The sequence below is a fragment of the Ammospiza nelsoni genome, chromosome 21 (assembly GCF_027579445.1).
Source record: "Ammospiza nelsoni isolate bAmmNel1 chromosome 21, bAmmNel1.pri, whole genome shotgun sequence".
NCBI lineage: Eukaryota > Metazoa > Chordata > Aves > Passeriformes > Passerellidae > Ammospiza > Ammospiza nelsoni.
The window spans coordinates 7,140,419-7,152,829 of NC_080653.1; the positions used below are offsets into that span (position 1 = coordinate 7,140,419).

Here is a 12,411-nt window from a genome sequence, read left to right on the forward strand (position 1 = left end):
TCACGTTAGAATTGGTCATTTTATTTACAACAGGCTCACTAAAGAGCATTCCAAGACTTCATTCAAGTTGCTGTTACACATGATTTTCCAGCTTGTACTACATGACTACCTTACCACATGACACTTAGCTTTGATGAAAGATCACATTGCAGCTTCCTTTGACAGGGAAATTAAGTCCTCTGAAGGATGTTTCTGGGAAGCTCTGACAGGCAGGCCTTCATCTCTTGTAGTTCCTGCATCTGAGCACTCTGAGGACCAAAGTGCACTGACAAAATCCCCTCTGCTCTTTGTATCGTGCTCAGAGCTTCAGAAACTGCAAAGCTGAAATAGGAAGATAATAAGAACAGAGCATGCAAAATACTTAATTCAGCTTCTTGACTTACACAACCTTTAAGCCCTCCCTAACAAAAAACCTAAACCTGTTCATGGCTACAGATCCCACCCTCCCCTACCTTCCAGCACCAGGAAAATTGTGTCTGCTTCAGCTGCAAAGGGAGGATGAGGGGGATGGAAAGGTAAGGACAAAACCTGAAAACATTATCTTTGAGTATATAAAAACCTACTATTTCATCACTGCAGCTCCTGCTAAAATTAATTTGGTTAAAGGGAGTTGTTGTGAGGAGATTTTCAGAAGCAGTCAGGGGATTTCCTTGCCAATAAAGCAAGAGGATTTCATTCCCTCTTTTGAGAAGACGTCAGCAACATTATACAACTGAGATACAAACACCAAGGGTGATGAGTTGACAGAATGAAACAATTGGACAGGGAATAAATTGAGCCAGGGAGAATAAAAAGATAGGCACAAAATAGAGAAACAGATTCCTGAAAGGGTACCTGTGCTAGACTGCCCTGTGTCCTGTGAGACACCTTCAAGGTGCTCTGATCTTGTGTCAGACACACAGGGCAGGGACAGAGGATGAAACCAAACTCACCCATTGAAGAGGATTTGTGCCAACTTGAAAAGTTCATGGCCTGTTTCTACACTTGATGGCCCATGGTGCATTTCCACAATCTCAATACTCTTCCTCAGGTGTCTGGCTGCTTCCTGCCACTTCCCTGATGGAAAAACAAACAAAACAGAACAATGAGAAATGAATAAATACTTCCTAGAGTTACTGGCACCCAAAGAATCTGACAGAATTAATAAAAATATGGTGAACTGTGCCCACAGAACCAGGACAGGGAGTCTAAAAGAACATTAGAGCAGAGTTTATTGTTCACTGACTGCTGGGAACACAGGTTTGGTCTTTCTGAGAGCTCTGCAGACAAAAGCAGGGGAAAAAATGAGAGGGCCAGTCCAAGAAAAAGCTAGCCATGGTAAATTCAAAGTTCAGGAGACATGGGATAGTGAGAGGACAGTGCCATACCAACAGTAGCATAGACCTGTGCCAGATGATCCTCCATCTCTCCCATCAGCAAATGCTCTGGGGACAAGAAGGTTCCAGCATCCATCTGACACTTCAGGAGCTTTTTGATAGCCTGATCTATTAAAAAAAAAGGTTATAAAGTTCACCCTGTGGTGAGTGTCCAGTTTTCCATGATCCATGAAATAAAATCAATCCAATCCATCTTTGCAGAGCTGACTGGGGTTTGTTAGGATTCAACACTGACTTCATCTGCACCTCTGCTTATTGCTACCCCAGCATTGGCCCAACTCCCTCCAGGAGAACAAGGCCTGGGAATGCCCAACTCCAATGTTACCCTGATTTCTTTTTATTTAATTACTTTACTATGGAACACTATGTGACTTGGATTAACACCCAGATCAGGGGGTATAAAAAAATCTAAAGCTGAAGTCCCCAGGGACACCAGGCCACATGTCACAGCACCCCAATGGCATGAGCAACAGTGCCATCTCATGGTTCCTGTCCCAAGCTGGGCCTGACCTCGGGGCACAAAGCTGAGCCTTACCAGCCTTCCTGACTCTCAGCAGCTCTAAAGCTTTCTTGATTTCTTGCTGAAGGTCCTGTAAACGCCCAGACAGGTGATCTCTGCTGGCTGAGGTTGCACAAGCTTCAATTGAACAGCAAAGTGTGTCTTCTTCCCCCTGTGGAAATCACCTTTGTGATCATTCCTGCTCACATTCAGCTCAAAGCTTACTCTCCATCTGCATTAGCTCTGGGTTCCAGAGATGCTAAATTGTTTAATGAATATAACTGAGAAACAAAGTGATTTTTAAAATAAATTGTTATCAGCTTATTTGATTTTATAAGAAACAGCTAGATACTTGTCTTGACTCAATGGGGGCTTTTGGCTTCTGAGCAGGGCTCAAAGTGAGGTCGCACCTCTTGGCTTTCCCAAACCTAAACCTTACACACCCCAGCAAGTTGCACAATCATAACCATGGAGAATTACCTGCATTTGGGCCTGGCATTTCGGACAGCAGAACGAATTTCTGATGGACACCACACTCTTGACACCAGACTGTAACTCCTGGAGGCACGCTGGGCAGCGACACTCGAAGAAATACTGCCTGAGAAGCTGCTGTCTCTCAGCAACCCTCATCCTGCACCAGTGAGGCCCTGCAGAGGATGGCAAGGGTAAAGATCTCCCACAGGCACAGTTCTTAACATCAGAATAAAAGGATTTTTGTTACAATTGAGACTAGGTACATTTTGGGGAAGACACAACTGGAGACTGAAAATCTAAGAGGGGTTAAGGGATGAAATGTTGGTCAAGTCTGCTAAACAAAGATCATGGCAATATTAGAACAGAATTAGATGAGAATTAGAATAAAAATAGCTATCAGCATGATAAGGGGAGGTGAATGATGTCTGTGCCTTGAGACAAACACAGAATTGGGGCTTACCATAGCAATGCAAAACCTCTTGGCCACTTGAGATTGGCTGTGCTGCCCTGACAGTGACAGATGTCCCGCTGAATGACACGCTGGTGTTGGGGCAGCACGAGTGGTTCAGGAGGCTGAGGACAGGGAAGAAGGCTGTTGCCAGCCTCACAGGCTTCTTATCTACAACAGCCCCATCTCCAGGCCCTGAAGACAGAGGAAAACCAAGCAGGTTGAGATGGAATGCTCACAAACCCACACAATTCCTGCAAGGAGCCCCGTGACCGATCGCAGGCAGCAGCAGAAAGGTTCCTGGTATATTGCTGCAATAAATAACAGCTAAGCACACTCTGCATGGGCACCAAGGAACAGGCCAGCATGGGACAGGCCATTAAATTGTAAACAAATAATTTCCATCTGCAATGGGAGCGTTTTACAGCTGAGAATTTAATGTCTTCACTTCCCACAAGAAGATGGGCAAGGAGAGGACAGTCCTGGGATCCTCAGGACAGGAAAGAGGAGCTACAGGAGAGGGTTCAGTGGATAAAGGGTCTGGAGCATTTCTCTTATGAGGAGAGACTGAGCTGGGCTTGGTTAGTCTGGAGAAGACTGAGAAGGGATCTCATCAATACATTTACAAATACAAGTGTCAGAGAATGGTGATGGACTCTTTTCTGTGGTGCCAGGATGAGGAGTAACAGCCACAAATCAAACAAGAAGCTTCACCTCAACATGAGGAAAAACTTCTTTCCACTGAGGGTGGCAGAGCACTGGAACAGGCTGCCCAGGGAGGTCTGGAGACATTCCAAACCCACCTGGACACGTTCCTGTGTCCCTTGCTCTAGGTGACCCTGCCTGGGCAGAGGGTTTGGACTGAATCATGTTCAGGGGTTCCTTCCAACCCCAACCATTTTGTGACAACACAGTAGGGCTTAAATTTTTTTTATCTTACCCATCTCCTGCATTACAGTGATTGCTTGTGCATTACACTGCAGCTGCAACATGTGCCTCAGCATTGCTTCTGCCACAGTCTTCAGCTCTGGGGACAATTCCTCTGAGGTTTTCTCACATGTCTTTGGTTTGGAGCACTGCTGAGGCGATTCCTGACTCAACACAGCAGCCTCCAAGCCAGCTACTTGCAGCTGTTTGCACAGAGCTACCACACTGAGAGTGCAGAGGAACTTGTGCTCAGGGCTGTGCTGCTCAGTGTGGGGCAAAAGGTGGAACAGAGCTTGGTAAGAGCTCTGGTACCGACCACTGCTGTCACAACCAGGGACACCTCTGCTGCCAGCTCCTGCATCTGCCTCACTGAGAGGCCTGCAGCTTCCCTCAGGGTTCTGAAGGTTCTTGTCCCCACAGTGGGACCCTTCCACCAGCCTGCTGACCTCTGCATATCCTGCCAGCAGGACAGTCCTCAGGGCCACGTGGCAGAAGACCCCCAGGGTGAGGAGCAGCGCTCCCAGGGGACACTCTGTCCTGTGGTACTGCTGCCAGGCCCTGTCTGCACAGTCCTGGCTGCAGTACTGGGCATAACTGCAGCCCTGGCAGGGCACTGAGGCCAGGAGCTGCCTCAGACAGCGGTGGCAGTAAAGGTCTGCGTTGGTGGCTCGAGTGTCCCACGCTGTGTCACCATCCTGCAGGGCAAGGCTCTCCCCAGGGCACAGCACGCTCACAAAGGCTTCCTCCTTCACCAGGCTCTGTCCTGCCATGATGTCCTGGGAGGCCACCAAGTGTCGTCCTCTCTCTGCATCAAAACTCAGGCTCAGGGATGAGGATGCACCTGAAATGCTGCTGTTCTCTTCCCAGATCTCTGGCTCCCCTTGAGTGCCACCATGTTCTCCTTGTGCAGGCTCTGGACACCTCTCTTTCTCACCTAATTTAACCTTCAGCTGACTTAGCTTTTTTAGCCGTGTCAGGTGTGTAGTCATGGCCCCATCCAGAGCAATTTTACTCTCCAGCACCCTGAGGACATCCTGTGCATCCTGTAACCTCCCCAGGCACAGCAGACACTCAGCTTTCCGCAGCAGGACCTTGGGCAGCAGCCTGTCTGGATAGCCATGGCTTTCAGCCCTGGCAATATCTTCCAAACAAACCTAGGAACAAAGAAAAGGCCTTTTAAGTGAACTTGAAAACCAGCTCGTGCTCTTTCATTCCATCTAAGACAGTCTCATGGTAGCAACCAGCAAATTCCATGTGCATAACCAACCTGCTGCCCAAATAAAGTATCCTGACATGGAAACGAAGTAGGAAAATTGAGCTATGGATGCTTTAAGCTTGGGAAGCAGCTGATCTGCTGTCTGTTGTTCTAACAATCAAACACCTCAGGGGCACCCAGGACCCTGTGGGGTGGGTGCTGCCCTGGCCCCAGGGGCAGCACTTACCTCAAAGTGCCCCAGGTGCAGGAGGGCGGCCGAGCGGTTGGCAAAGCACACGGACACCTCGGGGCTCCCAGGGAGCTCGTGGGATGCTGCCTGCAGAGACCAGAGAACTGCTGCTGCCTGGGGGGATCCCTCACAGCACCCCCTCAGCAGGGCCTGCAGGATCCCCTCTTTGGGGATCCCCTCATGGGAGCTGCTCCTCTCCCCTCACCCTTCAACCATGAGGGCTGCAGGACCCTCTCTTGGGGATCTGTGGGAATTCAGGACATCCCTCTGGCTGTCCTGGATTGCCAGGGGGTTCAGAGACCCTGGCACAGAGCCCAAGACCCCTGTGGTTTTGATTATGACCCATGGAGCAAATTACCAACCTTAGATGAAGACCTGCAAGGCACGACAGTTTATGTAGAATGATAGTGAATTTATCACGGGGTGAAAAATAGATTTTTGGTGTTTTTAGAATGGGGGTTCAGCGGGCAAGATGGAGGAATCTGGGTGTGTCCAGCCTTTCTCCTTCTTCTTCTTCTTGGCCTCCATCTTCTGCTGTGATGTTGGCACTTTTGGATTGGTTTAGAGTAGAAGCTCACTGTCTAACATAGGTGATAGGTATTGGAAAGTGATTGTAAATATTGTACACGTAGGTTTTAGTATAAAAAGATAACACCACCCTGGGGGTGGGCAGAGTGCCTCTGACTGTCTTGCTGAGTGGATCTCAGCTGGACAGGAGAAAAAATTTTATAGATAAGACACAATAAATAACCTTGAGACCGAGAAATGAAGAGCTCTGACTCCTTCGAGCGCCGGGCTGGGAAGAGACTTTCTAACATATCTCAGGGTCACTCTGAGCAGCTAGAGTCCCGAGAGGGATCCCCTGAGGGGATGTGAGGTGTTGTGGGACCTCACACCACACCTACCCTGGAGTAGAGCCTCAGGGCAGCCTGGTACCGGCCCCGCTTGAATTCCCGGTTTCCCTGCTCCCGGTACCAGCTCGCGGCCTCCGGCTTCTTGTCCATGGGTGCCTGGTGGCACAACTGCTCCAGGGCTGCCTCCTCCTCCTCCTTGCTCCTGTGGGGACATGGTGGGAGAAGAATCAGTTTGGAATTTCTGGTCCAGCCTCCCTGCTCAAGCAGGATGCTCCTTGTGGCACAGGACCGTGTCCAGAGGGCTCTGGGATATCCCCAGTGAGGGATACTCCACACTCTCAGTCTGTGTGGTCACTGCACAGGGAAGAAGTTCTTCCCCATATTCTCAGAATCACAGGATCAGTTAGGCTCGAAAAGACCTCTGAGGCCATCGAGTGATGGATGTCCAACCTGTGAGGGATGCTTGGTTTGTCAGCACTGAGTGCCACGTCCAATCTTTCTTTAACACTTCCAGGGAAAGCGACTTCACCTCCTCCCTGTCAGCCCATTCCAGCACCTAATTACCCTCTCTGCCAAGAAATTCTCACTAGAATTCTTACTAGTGTCCAACCCAAACCTCCCCAAGTGAAGTTTAAGCCGATATCTTCTTGTCCTACCACCAAGAGCCTGGGACATGAGGCCGACCTCCAACCTGCTAAAAAGGGGGCGGCAGAAAGGTGGGGCATGGTATCCCTTTCTGCCCGTCACCCTGTGTCCTATTGCTCGGTTCCACCGAGCGGAGCCTCATCCATCCTTCGACACCGCCCTTTATTATTCATTCCCGTTAAGAGATGCTCCAGTTCCCCTCTCCCCTCGTTACCCTGCACCGCACCTGCCCCGCCCGCGCCTCACCGGAGCACATCGCAACCCAACCGCACCGCGTCCTGAAGCGAAGCCGCCGCCAGCCGCTCCCTCAGCGCCGGCTCCAGCGCGGCCCAGAGCCGGGCGGTGCGGCCCTGCCACTCCGCCACGGGCAGCGCCATCACCGCGCCACCGGCAGCGCCATCACCATGGCGGCGCCCACAGCGTCCCTGAACGGAACCCCGCGGCACTTCCGCCGTACAGCACCGGGGGGCCAATAGTGGCGCCGAGCTGGCGGGGCGCGCCCGGCGTGGCGTGAGGCGGCGCCGGAAGGAGGCGGTGGCGGCAGCGGCGGCGGGAGGATTTGGCGGCAGCGACGGCGGGAGGATTTGGCGGCAGCGGCGGACGCAGCACCATGAGCGTGCGGCTGAGCGAAGGGGCCATCGCGGTGAGCGGCTCGGGGTGGGCTGGCATGGACCTGGTCGTTGTCAGGGTGGGAGGTGAAAGCCGGGCCTGGGCACCGGGTCCGGCCCGGTCCCGAGGGGAGAAGCAGGCCCGGAGCGGGGCCTGGTCCCGGGGGGGTGTCCTGGCCGCACCCGCGTCCCTGGCTCTTCCACGGCAGTTCCTCCTCAGCTCTTTGGCTGCAGCCCTTCATAGGTTGGGCCGATGGTCTCGGACATCCGAGCTCATTCTGGTTCGGTCGCTGCGAGTGGCGAGGCGTTCCGGTAACGTTTCCTGAGCGTCTCTTTCGTTTCTGCAGGCCATAATGCAAGGGGAGGAGGTCTCCAAGCCCGTGCTGCAAGTCATCGTGAGTACCGTCCCTTCCCTCGGTGGCTGCATGTGGGGTCCTGAGTGCAGCCAGACTTTCCTCTGCAGAGAAGCCGAGCAAGGCTGCTCTATTTTTAGTTCTCTTAGTTTTGTTTTACATTACTTGGGCTATGCCGTTGATATTAGTGTAAAAAAAGATGAGTAGATAAGTCACTTGTTGTTAATGTCAGTTTCTGTTTTTGAGAAGTTTCTGAACAAGTGTGAACTGACAGCCTGGTTGGTTTTTTTCCCCTGCAGAACACACGGGCTATTGCCACAGGAACTGGGCCCCCACGTTACAGAGTGCTGATGAGTGATGGGGTGAACACCCTCTCCTGTGAGTATGGCACGCTGCAGTGAGATTTTTCTAAGTTTGGAGATGCTAAGGGTTGTTAAATTCCTAGTCTGGTGAATGGATGCAAACTGCTGAAATAAATATTGAGGTAGAATGTGGTTTTTCACTGGGCCACAGACTCTGAAGTATGCAACTGCTTTTTGTCATTTAGGTGAAATCTTTGACTTTTGGAACTCTGTGAAAAATAAGCAATCAACTCTCTAGAGGATATAATGAAAATACAGAAACCTATACATGTAATATTGATTTAAAAGTAGTTTAACTTAATCTTTTTCTTAGCTTTTTGATATACAATCATTCTAGCTATCACTGCACTCTGACGTGTGGGGAATAAATACAGCATAGTTTATGGCCAGTTTTGATGACTTCTTAGCAGTTGCACTGTTTTCTTTGTCAAGTTGGAGATCCAGTGTAATATTTGACTGGCTGGAAAAGGTGTGGTAGCCCCTTTTAAAGCTGGCATTGTGAATTATCTCAATATTTTCCTTCTGCTCCTGCAGCATTCATGTTGGCAACACAGCTGAACTCCCTGGTGGAAGAGGAACGCTTGTCAGCCCGGTGTGTTTGCCAGGTTAACAGATTCATTGTCAACAGCCTGAAAGATGGAAGGTATTTGTGATAATCTTTAAGTTCAGCCCTACAGAAAGGCAGCTGCACCAGTGGGGACTCTGTGCTTTGTGACTAAGCAGAGGCCAAGTGCTTTTGGTTGGGATTATGTGACAATACTCAGGCTTTAGGGTGTGAGGGGGAAAGTCCACAGCACCAGTGACAGAAGAAATAAATTGCAGAATGTGACTCTGGTGGGATCAGATGTATCTGGTACAGTGATTTAGTAATATAAAGTTTCCAGTTGCAATACTCCAACTCCAGCTGGAATACTCCAAATACTTGCACAAAGCTTCCTTAAAATTATCTGCTGTTGGAAAGAAACAATAAAGGTATCTTGTTACTTAGGTGTTGTGGAATCTGGTCTTTTGTTAAAATTTGAAGAAATGAGAGGAAAATTTGAGGGAATAGGATACTTCAAAATAAGAAGAGATCCAGGTGAAACTATAACAGAAAAACTGTGTATATGTCTAGCGGGGTATGAACTATTCTTTTTATTCTGGGAAGAAGACAACAGCTTTTGCAGCAGGAAATAAAAATCTGGTATGGTTTAGCTACTTTCAAAACACAATGGTTTCCCAAGCTATTTTTGGTGCCTGTTCAGGCCTGTCCTTGATGCAGTGATATGAAGTGTCCTTGATATTGTTTCAAGCTTACTTGTCCCTCAAGAGAGGGCTTAGTTGACAGTGGAAAGCTTTTGTCTCCCAGATTCTTCATCCAAAGAATCAGCCTCTTAATGCTTGGCTTTCTCACCTGCTGCAGAGGATATCCAGAGATGGGAGTTGCAGAGAGGGTGAAATCTTTGTTTGCTGTCTGTTCTGTGTTGCAGGAGAGTGGTGATCCTGATGGATGTGAATGTCCTGCAAACTGCTGATCAGGTTGGTGGGCCCATAGGCAATCCCCAGCCATACAATGAGGGTGAGTAGCTGTAAGTAAATACTTTTCTGCCACCTCAGAGCCTTTCAGCTTCTCTCTTTCACTTGAAAAAAAAAAAGCAGGCAGACACGTTCAGGTTTTTTTTTATGCCTGGAATGAGGAAGTCCAGATCTTGAAAATCCTTTTCATTCGTTTCACACAAACTGGGGTGTCTTCCTGTTTTAATAAACTCTGCACCATGGCTGGAGCTTGAGTCTCTCCATGGTGTTTGGAGCATCCATCTCTTATAACCTTGACAGGTTTTTATTGTAGTGAGTGGTCTCTACCTCGAGTTCCAGTAAGTAAACGGAAGCGATTTTATGTCTCCTCATAATGAGTAATCAAATAGATTCTAATTTCTCCTGTCTGGAGAGAAACAGGAGGAGGAAGATGGAATAATGATCTGTAAAAGTCTAAGATGGCATAGAGGGGATGAATAAAGAATGATGAATCTCTCTCTCTCTTTTCTATGTTCCTTTGATGCTCTTTAGCTCTGGTGTTGTCAGGCAGTGGTTGTAAAACAAAGGCTGCACCACACCCCTAAACTGCACACTTAAATGATGGAACTTGTGGAGGTAGGTGCCAAAAATTGGCACAGGTTCAAAAAGCAATTAGATGTGAAAGAGAAATCCATTAAAGGCTGTTAAACATAACAATACATCCTCTGCATGAATGTTAGGTGCAGGAAGCACTAAAACTTAGATTGTTCCAAGTACATAGATGAGAGACTGGTATGAAAACAGGAGAGCACAGAATTCCCTAAGCACCCATTCCTACCATGCCCAGCTGAAAAAGGACTGAGGCACTGGCTGGAACTTAATCTGACCTGCCATTAATCCCCTTGGATCTGTTATGTTGCATAAATAACTGTGTTCTTCACTTTTGTGTGCTGAGCTTGCAGTTCTCATGCAAATGGTTTTTTAAATTAAAGCATTTTTCCCTCTGAGAATGTTGAAAAGTCTGTGCTGCTCTTCCAATTCTGATCTTTTAAAAAGGAGGGAGAATAATAAGCACTTAAAGAAAATATTTGAACAGCTCTGTCAGTGATGTATACACAGATAATGGCTGGAATTTAATAGCAAACAGCTCTTCCTGAAGATATTTTTTTATATCCTGAGAGAAGTGGACTAATATATTTTTATTACTAAGGGACCACACATTAGAGGCAAGAGTTTTCTGTAGAACAGTTGGGACAAACAGTGGTGGTAGGTACATTGCTCTTCTGGTTAAAAATCTATTCTGTTGCAAAGGCAAAGACATCTTTCTTCATTAACTTTTTCCAAGGGAATTAAGAGGGGCGTGTGTTAAATGAGCCTAAAGAATCCTTTGTTCCTTTGATAGTTACTTAGCTAATTGCTGTTTAAAAAATGTGTTGACATCTCAGATTTTATGGTTTAATCCCACAGTTGCTGTAGAGACCAAGACTTTCAGAATAGCTACTGAGCAGACTGTTTTGTGCCTTTCTCCCATTTCCCTGCTTATGTGATACAAGAGCTTGTGAACTATAGTGTTTTTCAGTTATATTGTTGCTTAGAAACCACTGAGAACGTGGTATCTGACAGAATTGAGCTGAAAATATACCTTTAACTATAAATTCTGGTAAAATTACCATTACTTTGATCAAAGTTGTGTTCTTCATTTGGACTTACAAAAATACTCTGCAGTGAAGGTTTCAAATCTAAACTCTTTTGGAGATGTTACAGGTCTGTGGTCATAATATGTGTGGGCTTGCACTAGGTAAAAGATGCCAAAAAAGATGTGATGTGTATTTCATTTTAACACTGATCTTATTCTGACGACTTCATACCCTTTTATTTGATACTAAATAAAGTTTCTGATACAGAAGATGGTAATAGTTTAGATTAGGTAAGCTTAACCCAGCCTTGCTGCTCTGCAAGCTGCAAGATTTGTCATGAAGGCCTTGATGAAATGGCAGAGGTGTGTATTTTAAATTGCATATTCTCTTAAATTCCTGTATATATTAAGAAATTGTATTTTTTGAGGGACACTCAGCTAATGCAAAATGAGCATCTTAAATGTACTTCATGGTTTCTGTTAAAAAAAAAAGGTTCTGGTATTTTAAAAATGTATCTTTTAGCCCTACTTTTGGTTTTCCCTGAAACACAGATCTCAGACTGCCAGACCTAGGATTAAGGAGTATTCTTTCTCAGGCTGTAATAGCACAGTGGGACCCAGGGGGGTGAGAAGCTGGCTTTTGGCCACTTTACATGGGAGCAGTAGGTGGTTAATCTGCCTAACAAGGAAGCTGGAGACACAATCTTCTTATTACAAATCATAAAAACTTTTCAGGCAGCCTCTCATAATAGTATTGAAAATTAAGACTGAGCAGTTGAGTTCTTGTTGAAGACTGGATGGTTGTGTTATTACTGTCGTTAATCTCATTCAAATTACTCTGATGCTGGACTTCCTTTTCACTTTGACAATGACTTGCTACTTATGTTTAACTCCTGTCATTAATCTTTCCATGTTGAGATGTTTATGTACTTGCACATTCACTTGAACTCCTTCCTCTTGCCCTTCCCACTGCTGTGATTTAGGGGTGTGTTGTTTCAAAGTGCATTTTTTCCCCTTCTCTCCCTTCCCTGCTGCTCAGTTCTGGGGCAGGTCTTGTGTCATGGCACTGTGGCAAAACCTGTTGGTGACAAATTATTGGGAGCTGAGGGTTCCTGTTACACAGTTATTGCCTTTGAGTGGGCTGGGGAGGGCAGCTGCAGGCAAAGGTCTTGGGTTTACCTAATCTACCACACACAGCAGAAATGTGAGCAGGTATTTCAGCTGCTTTTTTCACCTCCTGCTAATAAAAACGAACAGCAAAAACCAGGCAGCCTCCTCGGTTTTCTGAGC

At 47.3% G+C, this 12,411-nt stretch overlaps 2 protein-coding genes across 3 annotated transcripts in view; one reads left to right on the top strand and one right to left on the bottom strand.

The window, feature by feature from the left end:
* SMYD4 (SET and MYND domain containing 4) lies at window positions 1–7,227 on the bottom strand. 2 transcript variants are annotated; one of them, XM_059486723.1, is made up of 10 exons: window positions 6,915–7,227; window positions 6,075–6,225; window positions 5,167–5,256; window positions 3,738–4,878; window positions 2,810–2,992; window positions 2,356–2,522; window positions 1,912–2,047; window positions 1,368–1,484; window positions 933–1,056; window positions 1–321 (listed from the first exon to the last, which is right to left on the bottom strand). In XM_059486723.1, exons 1-10 carry the CDS (start codon window positions 7,043–7,045, stop codon window positions 171–173), a joined length of 2,391 nt encoding a protein of 796 aa, XP_059342706.1. In that variant the 5' UTR covers window positions 7,046–7,227; the 3' UTR covers window positions 1–170. The 2 variants fall into 2 exon arrangements, with proteins under 2 accessions (XP_059342706.1, XP_059342707.1); XM_059486724.1 differs by lacking the exon at window positions 5,167–5,256.
* Window positions 7,204–12,411, top strand: part of RPA1 (replication protein A1) — a 22,907-nt gene continuing 17,699 nt past the window's right edge. The window contains exons 1-5 of the mRNA XM_059486725.1: window positions 7,204–7,311; window positions 7,624–7,671; window positions 7,929–8,007; window positions 8,526–8,634; window positions 9,461–9,549. Coding sequence (XP_059342708.1) covers window positions 7,279–7,311; window positions 7,624–7,671; window positions 7,929–8,007; window positions 8,526–8,634; window positions 9,461–9,549 — 358 coding nt within the window. The 5' untranslated portion in view covers window positions 7,204–7,278. The remainder of the gene's footprint in view (window positions 7,312–7,623; window positions 7,672–7,928; window positions 8,008–8,525; window positions 8,635–9,460; window positions 9,550–12,411) is intronic.